Below are 12,568 nucleotides of genomic sequence, written 5' to 3'. Positions count from 1 at the left end.
CTTGCTAACTTTGTGCAAAACTTGATTTCAGAAAATATGCTAAAAAGAGTCTTAAAGTATAAACTTTCCCCAAATGAGGGACAACCAAGTCGCAGGAGGCATCTTCCTGGAGTGGCCAGTTACAAGCTGCTTCTCTGTTCCATCCACCCCCAAAGCAACTTTTTTAGTTTTCAACTACTCTGTTTGGGCCAACATGCCAGTTGGTGGCCCTTGTGGGAACTATAAAATAAGCTCACCACCACTTCTTTTCTTTCTCTTAAGTGCACAATTCTCAAACTTTCTTGACATTTGCAAAGCACTTTGTTTTTTTCCTTTGACTTTCTGGCCTCAGTTTATTTCACTTTGAAGAGTACCCCTCCTCACACATGAATGCCCAGCACAGTATACCTCCTGCTAGGCTCAATGAGTATGGAAGAAAGAAAGGAACAGAAATGCAAACATTTCTCTTCCATCCCCTTCCTGCTTTCTCTCTTTTCCAAATCTGTCTGAGTTACCTCAGGCAAGTTTCTTTTTTCTCCTTTTATTTTTGCTTTTGTAAGCTGAAAAATAGCCAAATTATGACCATTAATTAGGGTGCAAATAGTTCAACAGTTATTGAGCATTTGTCCTACTAGATGCTGAAAATATGATAATAAATAGGACTTGCTCTCAGTCCAGAAGAAAGGAAAATCTATTCTAGTCATAAATAAAGCAAGTCATAACTAATGAATTCCTGTCTCACTGAGAATGCATCCAAACTCCTTCCCATCAGACCTTGCCTTTTCTGGGCCCTTCTAGCTCCCTGACTTCAGGTCATACCCCTTTCCATTCCCATCCCTTTCCAGACTTTCATCACACTTACCTTTCTTTTTCTTTAACTTCCGTAAACATTCCCAGGTAATTCCCGTAAACATTTCATTCCAGCTTTATGAAATTGGGACTTGTGACTCCTTTTCCCAGGAAGCCACTTCCCTTGCGTGGCCCCTTCTCATTTTATAAATCTCAGCTCCAAGAATGCCCCCTGTCTCTGACCCCCCAACATACTTCCCCCACCTCCTTCTTGGTCTCTCCCATAGCACCCTTCTTTTTCCATCATAGCATTTATCATAGTATGTAATTATTTTGTTTATTTTTTTAATAATTAATGTTAGAAATCATCTGTTTTATTGCTGTATTTCCAGCATCTAGCTCAGCCCAGCACATGTAGTAGGGACTCGATGAATATTTGAACGCTCTCTTGAGCCAATCTGCATTATCAGTAGTCAAGCTCAATTATGTTTCCCTTCTCTCCATCTCTAATGCTTCTTTCACTCTTACCACCTTTTACCTGAACAACCACTCCCAAACTGATTTCTCCAAGTTTCTCTCTTTGCTGCAGTCTTCACATTGCTTTTAGAGTGATCTTCCTGCAAACTGCCCATTTAATTCTGTCATCTTTGTGTTGAAAACCTCTACAAGATTGCTTATTAAATTTAAACTCCTTAGGATAGCATTAAAAACCCCTTGCTCCTAGCCCTCCAGCCTTGTCTCCCACCTTTTCCTACGCCCTGCCCCCTGCTCTGCAGCCACATTGAACTTGTCACCATTTCCTTGTTTCTGCAGTGCTATGTCTTCATTTCTATAATTCTCCCAATACTTACCCCACTTCCTGGAAAGCTCTCCATCCTCCCTCCCCCCAGACTCAAGTCAAGTGTCCTTCCATGAAGCCCTTCTAGACTCCTCCAGGGGGAATGGGTGCCTCCCCCTTCTGTGCTCCTGAAGCACTCTGGTCATAGCCCTTGTAGCACACATGGCAGTCTCTTTTAAATAGCTGTTTGACACAACACTGTAAATTATACTTCAATTTTTAAAAAATTGTAATAAATTTTTTTTTAAAAAAAGCTTTTTGAAAAATGTATCCTCACTGGACTAATGAATTCTTTAAAGAAATGAGCTATCATGGCCACCGTTATATTCATAACATACCTAGAGTTGCTCTTACTAGGTTGAATAGTATTAAATGATTGAATGTTTGACCTGGAGCATCAAGCTTGGTCTTCTGGCTGCATTATTCTTTGCCTGGTTAAAGAGGCTCTAAGCTGGATTCTCTGAAGAGAGTGTAAACAGATCTGCCATGGTACCTGGCTTTAATAACTTGTAAACTAGCTGAAGAATTAAGACTTTTGTGCATGAAATAATTAGAAAACAATACAATTTATAATAAAGCGTGGTATATAATAAAGTACTACATTCTTTACTACATTGTACTGTTTTCTAATACATCTAAATATAGTTGAGACCTTGAGGATGTTAAACATTCTAGAAAGTTGGCTGGATTCACTAGGAATGATTTATAGAGGATTTGCAGTTTGAAATGGATATTGAAGAATGAGTAGCATTTGGATTAGATAGGCCAAACAAAGGAGATCTTTTACTCCTTTGTCTATGGTCCTGTTTGTTTACAGACCTCCTCACTAAATAGTATTATCGGTAAAATGCTAGAGAGTACTTGAGGGTGCTGCTTGTAAATATCCTTGGGAGAAATTGCTGCTTCCCTGACACTTTGATTTTTATAAACCTTAATGTTTTTACATTTTAGTCTGAAAGTGTTTGTGGTGTTTTAACTAAATTAGTTGAACCTTTTTGGAGGTTTAACCACATCTTTTGAGGGAAAAGTCTTCCTTTATCATTTACTTGAGAATGTCTGAGACATTCTCAGCTAAGCGTACAGGGTGTGTGAACTGCAGCTGCCTTGAAACATGGACTTACCAGTAACCAGTCCAGTGTGATTTGTATTTTGATTCAGTTGTGTAGAGATTGGAAAATCAACAAGATGTTGCTCTAACAGTATGTATTATTTTGAAAAAAATAACAATTGCTATCCCATAATATAGGGCATAGACTTTGAAGTTAGGCTGCTGAGGTTCAAAGCCTGACTCCATATTTACTACTTGAATGACCTAGGGCAAGTTCCTTGTGCCTCTTTTTCTTCATGTGTAAAATGGTGATAACAGAAGTACCACCTGATGGGGTTGTTGTAAAGATTAAACGTTATAATATATGTAAAATGCCCAGACCAGTGCCTGACACATAGTATGTGCTTAGTAAAGAGGCACTCTCATTGTATCATATTGGCCAAGTGATCAAGAAAGAGAGGAAAGAAAAACCAAACTACTGACTGAGATATACTTTAAACTTCTATGCTTGAGTTTTGGTTATTTGTTGAATTACCTAATATGAGAATGGTGTCTTTCTTTCAAAAAGACATTAATTAATTTTTTAAAGTTAGGAGTTTGTGTGGTCATTTAAAAATCATATTTCTAATACCTTTTGACTTTGGGCATTAATTTTCTTATTGATGAAATGTTACTTCTGGAAAAAAAGGAGGGGGTATTTGGTAGCATAAGATAGGACCTCATAAGCAAGATATTAATTAAAATCTTTTATCACAGCATGACAGGCGTCTCTCTCTTTGGGGTGATGTTTAATGCTCCAGTAACATCCAGAGGAACCTCTATACCTCCTTTAGGAAAGGCTCCCATGTTTAGAAAAAATGTGGGTTTGGATCACAGACCTTGGTGCAAATACAAGTTCTGCTTTTTAATTATGTAACCTGCCTTGAACCATTTATTTGAATTTTCTGATCATCACCTTCTTCATCTCTGAAATAAGAAGAATAACAATTGTTAAAATGTCTCGCAGAGCATTACTTCCCTCAGAAATCAGTTTTAGGTTATTGCCTGTGTGTCTGTGTTAAATTCATGTTATTCCCTCTACGTCCGCTATCTAGAAGGTCCTGTCCTACTTTTCTCTGTCCTCACATTTTTTCTTATCTTTCAAAAGCTAGTTCAGATATTATCTATGTATGGATTCTTTCTTCTACAGCTGCAAACCACCTTGGCCTCTCCTTTCTCTGAGCTTCAACTAGAATTTAGTACAGTTTCGTACTGATTGCTTTCACAATCAGACTGAGGGTTGCTTACATGCAAGGTTTTGGTCTTACCCATATTCTGCATCTCCTGCCATACCTAGCACTGTGTGGGGATGACGTCTTAATACCTTGTTTGAATTTTTCTACATAACTACTTCTCTCATCCACTTATTTAGCATGTTTAGAGATTTCAGGCTTTGAAATGCTCTTATGTTGGTATAAAGGAAATACATATTAAAAACAAAGTAGCCCTCCCATTGGGAGGGAGTACATGGCGTTGGACTCTAATACTTTACCATCCACTTAGATATTGTGAAATGTGAGTTGGCAGAGGGAAGGACAGAGCATCTGAATAAACTTGACCCTTTCCCCTCATTTTATTTAAAAATGCATTTGTTAATTTAGGAGCCTGTTTGCCTTCTGTTCCAACTTACATAAAGGAAGGAATTGAAAACAGGTCATTCAAAGAGTATATTAAAAGCAATAATAGAACGTGTGTCCAAATTCATTATTTCTACTTCTGTAGCCTTTCAGGTACTGGCCTTTTTCTCTTTTTTTACTTCTCTAATTTTCAGGAGTAAATGATTGTTGTTGTGAAAAGGGTGTAAGAATTGTCTGTATAAGCAGACAAATTCTATATGAACTCTATTATAACCAAATTATTTGTATAAGTAGACAAGACTGTATAAACTGAATAGTTTCAAATTTTTATATTTTGTTTTGTTTTACATGCTTCAATATTGTCTGACTAGATTTAAGTATCGTCTTTCACTTGTGAGTTTTCCTGTCATTTAACACCCAATCCTATTAATCCCTACCTCAAATACATAGACACCAAAAGTAACATACCTGTGAAATAAATTTAACTTTGGCACTAGGGCAGTAGCTTCTGCTCATCTGCTACCTTCTCCAACACTCAAAGCACATGCACACACATACCCTTACCCACGTGCTAATACTTCTGTCATGTTGTTGTTACAGTTTCCAGCTGTTAACCATCCTCAGTCATTGGAGAGAAGATACCTTGGAATTTTAAATAGCGTTTTACTTGACTTAATGAAGGTGGGACAAGTTGATGTTATCTGTACAAAATGTCTTTTGGTTTGTGATTTCTCTTGTGTCTATATATGACCATAGCCTGCTTTTATGAATTAAATGTTTTGTTAATAGGTGTATAGTGGTGAATAATGGGGGACTGTGTCATCTGAAGAGGCATGCAATTTATTTATTTATTATTATTTTTAACATCTTTATTGGAGTATAATTGCTTTACAATGGTGTGTTAGTTTCTGCTTTATAACAAAGTGAATCAGTTATACATATACATATATCCCCTTGCAGTTTATTTAAAATTGCAGAAGTATCTAGTATTGTAACATTCCGTCTAGATAGGACTATCTAGATACCTAAATTAGATTCCTAAAATGGACAGAATAGTAACAATCTAAATATAAATAATGAGAAATAAATCATTTATAAATTTATCCAGGGCTTCCCTGGTGGCGCAGTGGTTGAGAGTCCGCCTGCCGATGCAGGGGACACGAGTTCGTGCCCCGGTCCGGGAAGATCCCACATGCCATGGAGCAGCTGGGCCCGTGAGCCATGGCCACTGAGGCTGCGCATCCGGAGCCTGTGCTCCGCAGTGGGAGAGGCCACAACAGTGAGAGGCCCACGTACCGCAAAAAAAATAAATAAAAATAAAAATAAATAAAATAAATAAAAATTTATCCAGCACTCGAGCTGCTCAGGCATAAGGTTTTAAAACAAATCTTAAAATGAATGTTGAAAGAAAAGAGATTCTAATATTTTTTGCATATTCAAGGCCTCCCATAAGATTATTTTATCAGCGAACCTAATTCTGCTCTTTTTCTAACTTGATTTCTCTCCCTCTGGCTCTTCATTTGACAACCGCAAGATCACTGCTACTACCATGCCTGAGTGTTCCTCCTCATGCTGGTGCCCCTGTCCAGAAGGTCTTCATGCTCTGGACTACTGAAAATGTTCTCACAGTTTTTTTGTTTTTTTTTTAATAAACTTTCTTTTAAAAAAATAAATATTTATTGGGCTTCCCTGGTGGCGCAGTGGTTGAGAATCCGCCTGCCGATGCAGGGGATATGGGTTCGTGCCCCGGTCCGGGAAGATCCCACATGCCGCGGAGAGGCTGGGCCCGTGAACCATGGCCGCTGAGCCTGCGCGTCCAAAGCCTGTGCTCCGCAATGGGAGAGGCCACAGCAGTGAGAGGCCCGCGTATCGCAAAAAAATATATATATTTATTTATGGCTGTGTTGGGTCTTTGTTGCTGTGCGCAGGCTTTCTCTAGTTGCGGCGAGCGGGGGCTACTCTGTTGCGATGCATGGGCTTCTCATTGCAGTGGCTTCTCTTGTTGCGGAGCACGGGCTCTAGGTGCGCGGGCTTCAGTAGTTGTGGCTCGCAGGCTCAGTAGTTGTGGCTGGCAGGCTCTAAAGCACAGGCTCAGTAGTTGTGGCACATGGGCTTAGTTGCTCCGTTGCATGTGGGATCTTCCCAGACCAGGGCCTGAACCCGTATTCCCTGCACTGGCAGGCGGGTTCTTAACCACTGTGCCACCAGGGAAGCCCTCTCACAGTTTCTTATTCAAGCTTTTCTACCCAAGTAGATAGCCCCTTGAGTGAGAACTACTTTTTCATATTTCTCCAGCTTTCATTGCAGCCAGCCAGTGCATAAGCAAGTGCTAGTTATTTGATAGTAGACCTTCAAAAGATACTTGTTGGGTCTTCCATGGTGGTGCAGTGGTTGGGGGTCTCCCTTCCAGTGCAGGGGACACGGGTTCGAGCCCTGGTCCGGGAGGATCCCACATGCTGCGGAGCGGCTAAGCCCGTGTGCCACAACTACTGAGCCCGCATGCCACAACTACTGAAGCCCGCGCGCCTAGAGCCCGTGCTCCTTAACAAGAGAAGCCACCCACCGCAATGAGAAGCCCATGCACCGCAACAAAGAGTAGCCCCCGCTCGCTGCAACTAGAGAAAGCCATGCACAGCAACAGCCAAAGCAGCCAAAAGTAAATAAATAAAATAAATTTATTTTAAAAAAAGATACTTGTTAATGGATCAATTTTATTTTCTGCCCATTCAGTCAGCTGTCAAAAACAGAGGAGTTTACACTGTGCACAGGACCTTTAAAGGCATACTTAGCACAGTTGGAAATTGCTGAGCAGCACTCTCAGAACTTTGCTCTACTTTAAAACTATGTTAATCTGTGTTCCAAGGAGCCCTGTGTAAATAGGTGTGGGGGCGGAGGTGGGCGAGGGGGTGTGGCCTTTGGGAAAGGCCACTTACCATATAACCTTTCTTAGAGATTCACAATATTCATTAACTTATAAAGGCTTTCAGAAATCCCACAGTAAAGAAGCATTTCCCAAATTTAATTAAATACTAAATACTTAAAAAAAGATAAAATGCTACAGCACTAGTGTTCTTCTGAACACAGATTGAGAGATGCTATTTTAAAAATCCTCAAGGCTCTTTAAGGTTAATTAGGCATAAATTATCATTTAAATCATTTGCGTTATGTCATATGTTCTTTCACGTGTCAGTATTTATCAGGGCTTTAATTATTTGGTAACTTTTAAAATGTAAGTAGAGTGAAATAGAAGAACTGAAATACAATTTCATGTTTTCTGCCTTTTGTTTCTTTTAGTTAAAAATAACTGAACTTCTTTTGTTAAATCATTACCAAATGTAATTACCAAGTATCAGCGTGGCACCTGGTAAACGCTAACACAAGATAACCTGAACCATTGTGCATTTACACCAGTTTGAAAGTTGAACAGTTGAATTCCCATTCATTTAATATATTTACCCTCAAATTTCTTTAATGTTAAATAAACATTTTATTGAAACGTATATTTAGAAGGTACACAAATTATAAATGTACCTCAGAGTAAAACTTTATCATGTAAATGTATCCATGTAACCCCGCCCGGATTGAGATACAGGAAATTATTAACACCCCGGAAATTTCTTTATGACCCCTTCCCAGGTGCCCCTTCCCACTCTTGGAAACCAGAACTTTGACCTCTATCACCAAAGGTTAATACTGCCTTGTTATTATTGAATGTTATATAAATAGAATTATTCCTTTTGTCTTTTAGCTTTTTTTTTTTTTTTTTTTTTTCGGTACGCGGGCCTCTCCCATTGCAGAGCACAGGCTCTGGACGCGCAGGCTCAGTGGCCGTGGCTCACGGGCCCAGACGCTCCGCGGCATGTGGGATCCTCCCGGACCGGGGCACGAACCCGTGTCCCCTGCATCGGCAGGCGGACTCTCAACCACTGCACCACCAGGGAAGCCCCTTTTAGCTATTTTTGAAAATGAATTTGAAAAATAAATAGTACCATTTATCCTTTCATGAAGAAATTTATTCTCTATGCCATCCCCTAAAGCAGATTTGATAATTTTGTCCACATATAAATAAATACCTAAAATGGCCATCTCATCCTGCGTCTATTTATACATATCAGCCATTTTAGTGGGGATACAAGTTACCAGAATTAATCAAAGCTCCTAATAATATAAAGAATAGCTACAATAATTATATGGGCTCTATTTTAGTTAAAATTGTTTTTTCCCCCAAATACTGAATTTTGAAACTATTTACTAAGTTTCATACTTTCCTCATAATGGCCTCATCCTTCCAGGTGTTTGAAAATTAATAGCTGTGTTCATAAATATAAAAATAGTTCATTGCATGTGCAGCAATTTCTACCCTTGTTAATCTTAAATAAGTGAAAATAGCACTTTAATGCTATTAGATGTTTAGCTTCTAAAAGGTTGTATGTACTTCAATTTCCTTCGTTTTTAACTAGTACCATACAGTTGAAACCATTTTGATATTAACTGCCTTAACTGCCAGTAATACCAAAATCATTTCATATACCTCCACAGTTTTTGTTTTCTAATAAAGAAGGAGAAAGCATTGAGATAATTTTAGAGTTGTGTCTGAGTCAACATAGGATAGCATACAATAGGATCAGAATTCAAATTTTCTGTGGTGCTAGGTTGAAGGTGGTCGTCTGAAATTGAATTCTGGCTTATTGAGAACAAATTGAGGTTTGTTCTCACTGTTCAGTAGTGGATCACAAAGAAATTGACTGTGGGCAAAGCCAATGAAAGTGAGCTAGAGATGCATTTGGGAATGCTGGAATTTCACCCTTCTTCCCTCTGAGGGAAAATGCCCATCACTCAAAAGAACAAATGTCAGTGTGCTCTACTGAGTTGTGTTAGGTTATGTAGGTTATGCTTCTTTATGTATTTGCCTAACTTGTCAATAAAAATCAATTAATTTTTGAAATAAATGTATTTATTTGTTTATTTGTTTGTTTATTTGTTTGTTTGTTTGTTTTTGGCTGCATTGGGTCTTCGTTGCTGCCTGTGGGCTTTCTCTAGTTGCAACGAGTGGGGGGCTACTCTTCGTTGCAGTGCACGGGCTTCTCATTGCAGTGGCTTCTCTTGTTGCAGAGCACATGCTCTAGGCACATGGGCTTCAGTAGTTGTGGCACACGGGCTCAGTAGTTGTAGCGCACGGGCTTAGTTGCTCCATGGCATGTGGGATCTTCCCGGACCAGGGCTCAAACCCATGTCCCCTCCATTGGCAGACAGATTCTTAACTACTGCACCACCATAGAAGCCCAAAAATCAATTAATTTTAATAATGATTCACCTTTTAAAATCTTGTCCAATTACTAATCAGATAAATAATGTTAGAAGAAAACATTTTAGTTGTTAAAAAATTAGTACTTTAATGAATAAAGAACACATACAAATAAATTAGGACAATTACACAAATAGAAAAATACAAAAAGAAGGAATATAAGTAAACATAAAAATATTCAACCTCACTATTAATCAAAGATATGAATTAAAACAGCTGTGAGATACCATTTTTTAAATAGCTAATTTACAAGTATGTGCTAAAAAGAAAGATAATGCCTGTTGTTGATGAGGGTGCCAGGAAATTGGTAGACTCTCAATTGCTCAGAGAAGTACTTCTTGAGACAACCTTCCTAGGGGATAATTTGGCAACACATAGAAGGTAATCCTTAAGGGTTTGCATACCTACCAGTTCCATATCTGGGAACTTATCCTACGCAAGGGATCATGGATATATGCAACGATTTCAGGTGTACATTACAGCATTAATTATAATAGTGCAAAGTGGCAGCCACCTAAACATCCAACAATAAATCATTAAATAAATCATACCACAAGCTTCCACGTAGTCATTTAAAACACGTTGTAAAGTTATTTGTTGCATCATTGTTCATAATATTAAAAGAAGGAAAACAAAATGCTGCCTAAGGTACGTCTAAAATTGAGGCTGTTTACTGATACGGAATGATCTCTTAAGATCTAATGTTGAGTGGAAAGAAAGCTAAGTGCAGCCTATTGTGTGTATGTTACTGTTTGGATAAAATAAAAGGAGCAGATAGAGATATGTACAAAGTACCTGTGGAAGGATTCACAAGATGCTGGTACCATGGGCTGCCTCCAGAGAGGAGGACAAGAAAAAGATGAAAATGTATATTCTTTGATATGAATATATACTTATTTAAAAATATATTTTAGGGAATTCCCTGGCAGTGTAGTGGTTAGGACTCCGCGCTTTCACTGCCGAGGGCTCGGGTTCGATCCCTGGTCAGGGAACTAAGATCCCACAAGCTGCATGGTGCGTCCAAAAATAAAATAAAAAATAAAAATATATTTTAGATGTTTAAATTATGTTGTAAAAAATGTTTTTGATTAGTAAGTGAAAAGTGCAGTATACAAAACTATGTGTGTAATATAAGCCAGATTTTATAAAAGAAAAAATATATACATGATATTTTTTAAAGGGCTGGGAGGGCGTATTCCCAGAGGACAACAATGGTAAGGTTATGGGTGATTTAGATAGTCCTTTAAAAAAATTTTTTTTGGACTAAACTGTGTTTGCTAGATATTCTGCAATGACCATGCATTTCTTTTATAAGGAAAAGAAATATGGTTTTTATTACAATTTAAATTTGACTTTGTGATGTTCTTTCCAATCCTAACTTTATTTCCTAAGAATTTACTGAAGTTGGACCCAGCTGACAGATACTTGACAGAACAGTGTTTGAATCACCCTACATTCCAAACCCAGAGACTTTTGGATCGCTCCCCTTCAAGGTCAGCAAAAAGAAAACCTTACCACGTGGAAAGCAGCACTTTGTCTAATAGGTAAATATTCCCTTTTAAGGAAATACAGATGCAGTATTGGTCTTACAAGTAGGTGGAGGAGGTGGCTGCTTAAATGATGCAATTAGAGAAAAGAAGGAAAGCCCTCCTTATTCAAAAATATCTTTCTTATACTTATTGCATGATTCAGAACCATAATTAAAGAGTTGTGTGGGTCATAAAGACTTAATTATCTTTTACAAGATTTTCCAAGGGAAACCTATGCATTCCCTGGGAAAGGTAGCATGGGTTAGCAACTAAGCGGGTTTCTGGCCTCATGAGCTAGAAGATCCTGTGTACATGGGACCCAGGGGTGATTCCCGGAGGAAGAAGGATGGGTGAGGGCAAAGGGATTCCTGAAGGGAGCGGAGGATGCCAAACACAGGTGGGTGGGAAGGCACCTAGGACAACCTTTGCAACTGAACCAAGTAGTTTTGGCTCCATAGCAGGGACTTGTGTTTTTGTTGCTCTTGTCTTTTAATCATTGAGTTGAGAAATTAGTTTTTCATAAGAATAAGAATATAGAAATAGTAAAGTTAGTTTGGTGTAGATAGTGATTAAAATTGATGCTTTCTAATGTAATTTTCAGCATAATCTTTAAAAAAACATCTATTTCCTGGGGTGGGGGAGCAAGGAGGGGCACAAGGAGTTGGACACTGCAATCAGGTTATCTCCCCAAAAGTGACATTCCTTAATTCTGTTGGCTGCATTTTCAGGGGCAGGTCCTTCCTCTCCTTGTCCTCCTTCCTCTTCCAAGAAGCTGGTCTTGTCATCTAGCATTGCTTAAATTATGGAAGATAGGAAATAGTTCCTCTTATCTACTATTAGAAGAGAAGTAGAAAACAATAATTCTTAATATGAAGCTTTTCTTCTATAAGTTTTTTCCCATGTCCCCCCTTTCTCTCCACATAGAACAATTATTTTTAACCAATTGGAATTGTGAAAGCTTAAGACCTGGTACTTTTTAGATCTGTGAGTGCATCTATAAATAAGCAATAACCATTTACCCTGTATTTTCTCTGCTTAACTGCGATGGTGTGATTGTGTTTTATAGCTGTTCTCTATTTAAAATGAGTGGTTTGGTCATTGTTTCCCTCACATCTTATAAAACATTCTTACCTGTTTGTTTTCAAGGAGGCCTGGGAGCAGATTCAAATTCTATTTCACCAAGTTTGTGTTCACTTTGTTGTCAGTTTCCATGAGATCGGTGCACTAAGGCAAGGACCAGTATTCATCTTTCAGTTGCTCCTTTGAGTTTAGGAGGTTCACATTATGCCTGTGTCTTATCTGGGGTCACTCTCAGTTCAGGTGCTTTTGTCTCCCTTCTACCTTGATTGTCACTTGACTCCTCTAGTTTACATTTGCAAAGAAAAAGGATCTCGATAGAAAGTTCAGTAGACTGATGATAAATTTTTGATTTGTGCTGTAGTGATTGGTGGTATAACCATACCA

At 38.5% G+C, this 12,568-nt stretch overlaps 1 protein-coding gene across 3 annotated transcripts in view; it reads left to right on the top strand.

Moving 5' to 3' along the window:
- CDKL5 (cyclin dependent kinase like 5) overlaps positions 1-12,568 on the top strand; it is a 188,404-nt gene that overhangs the window by 147,480 nt on the left and 28,356 nt on the right. For all 3 annotated transcript variants that reach the window (XM_060087079.1, XM_060087080.1, XM_060087078.1), the window contains 2 exons: positions 4,871-4,951; positions 10,968-11,119. In XM_060087079.1, coding sequence (XP_059943062.1) covers positions 4,871-4,951; positions 10,968-11,119 — 233 coding nt within the window. The remainder of the gene's footprint in view (positions 1-4,870; positions 4,952-10,967; positions 11,120-12,568) is intronic.

Source organism: Mesoplodon densirostris, chromosome X, assembly GCF_025265405.1.
Source record: "Mesoplodon densirostris isolate mMesDen1 chromosome X, mMesDen1 primary haplotype, whole genome shotgun sequence".
NCBI classification, from domain to species: Eukaryota; Metazoa; Chordata; class Mammalia; order Artiodactyla; family Ziphiidae; genus Mesoplodon; species Mesoplodon densirostris.
The sequence above is the reverse complement of the archived record's forward strand: the minus strand, read 5'-3'. Positions and strand labels throughout refer to the sequence as shown.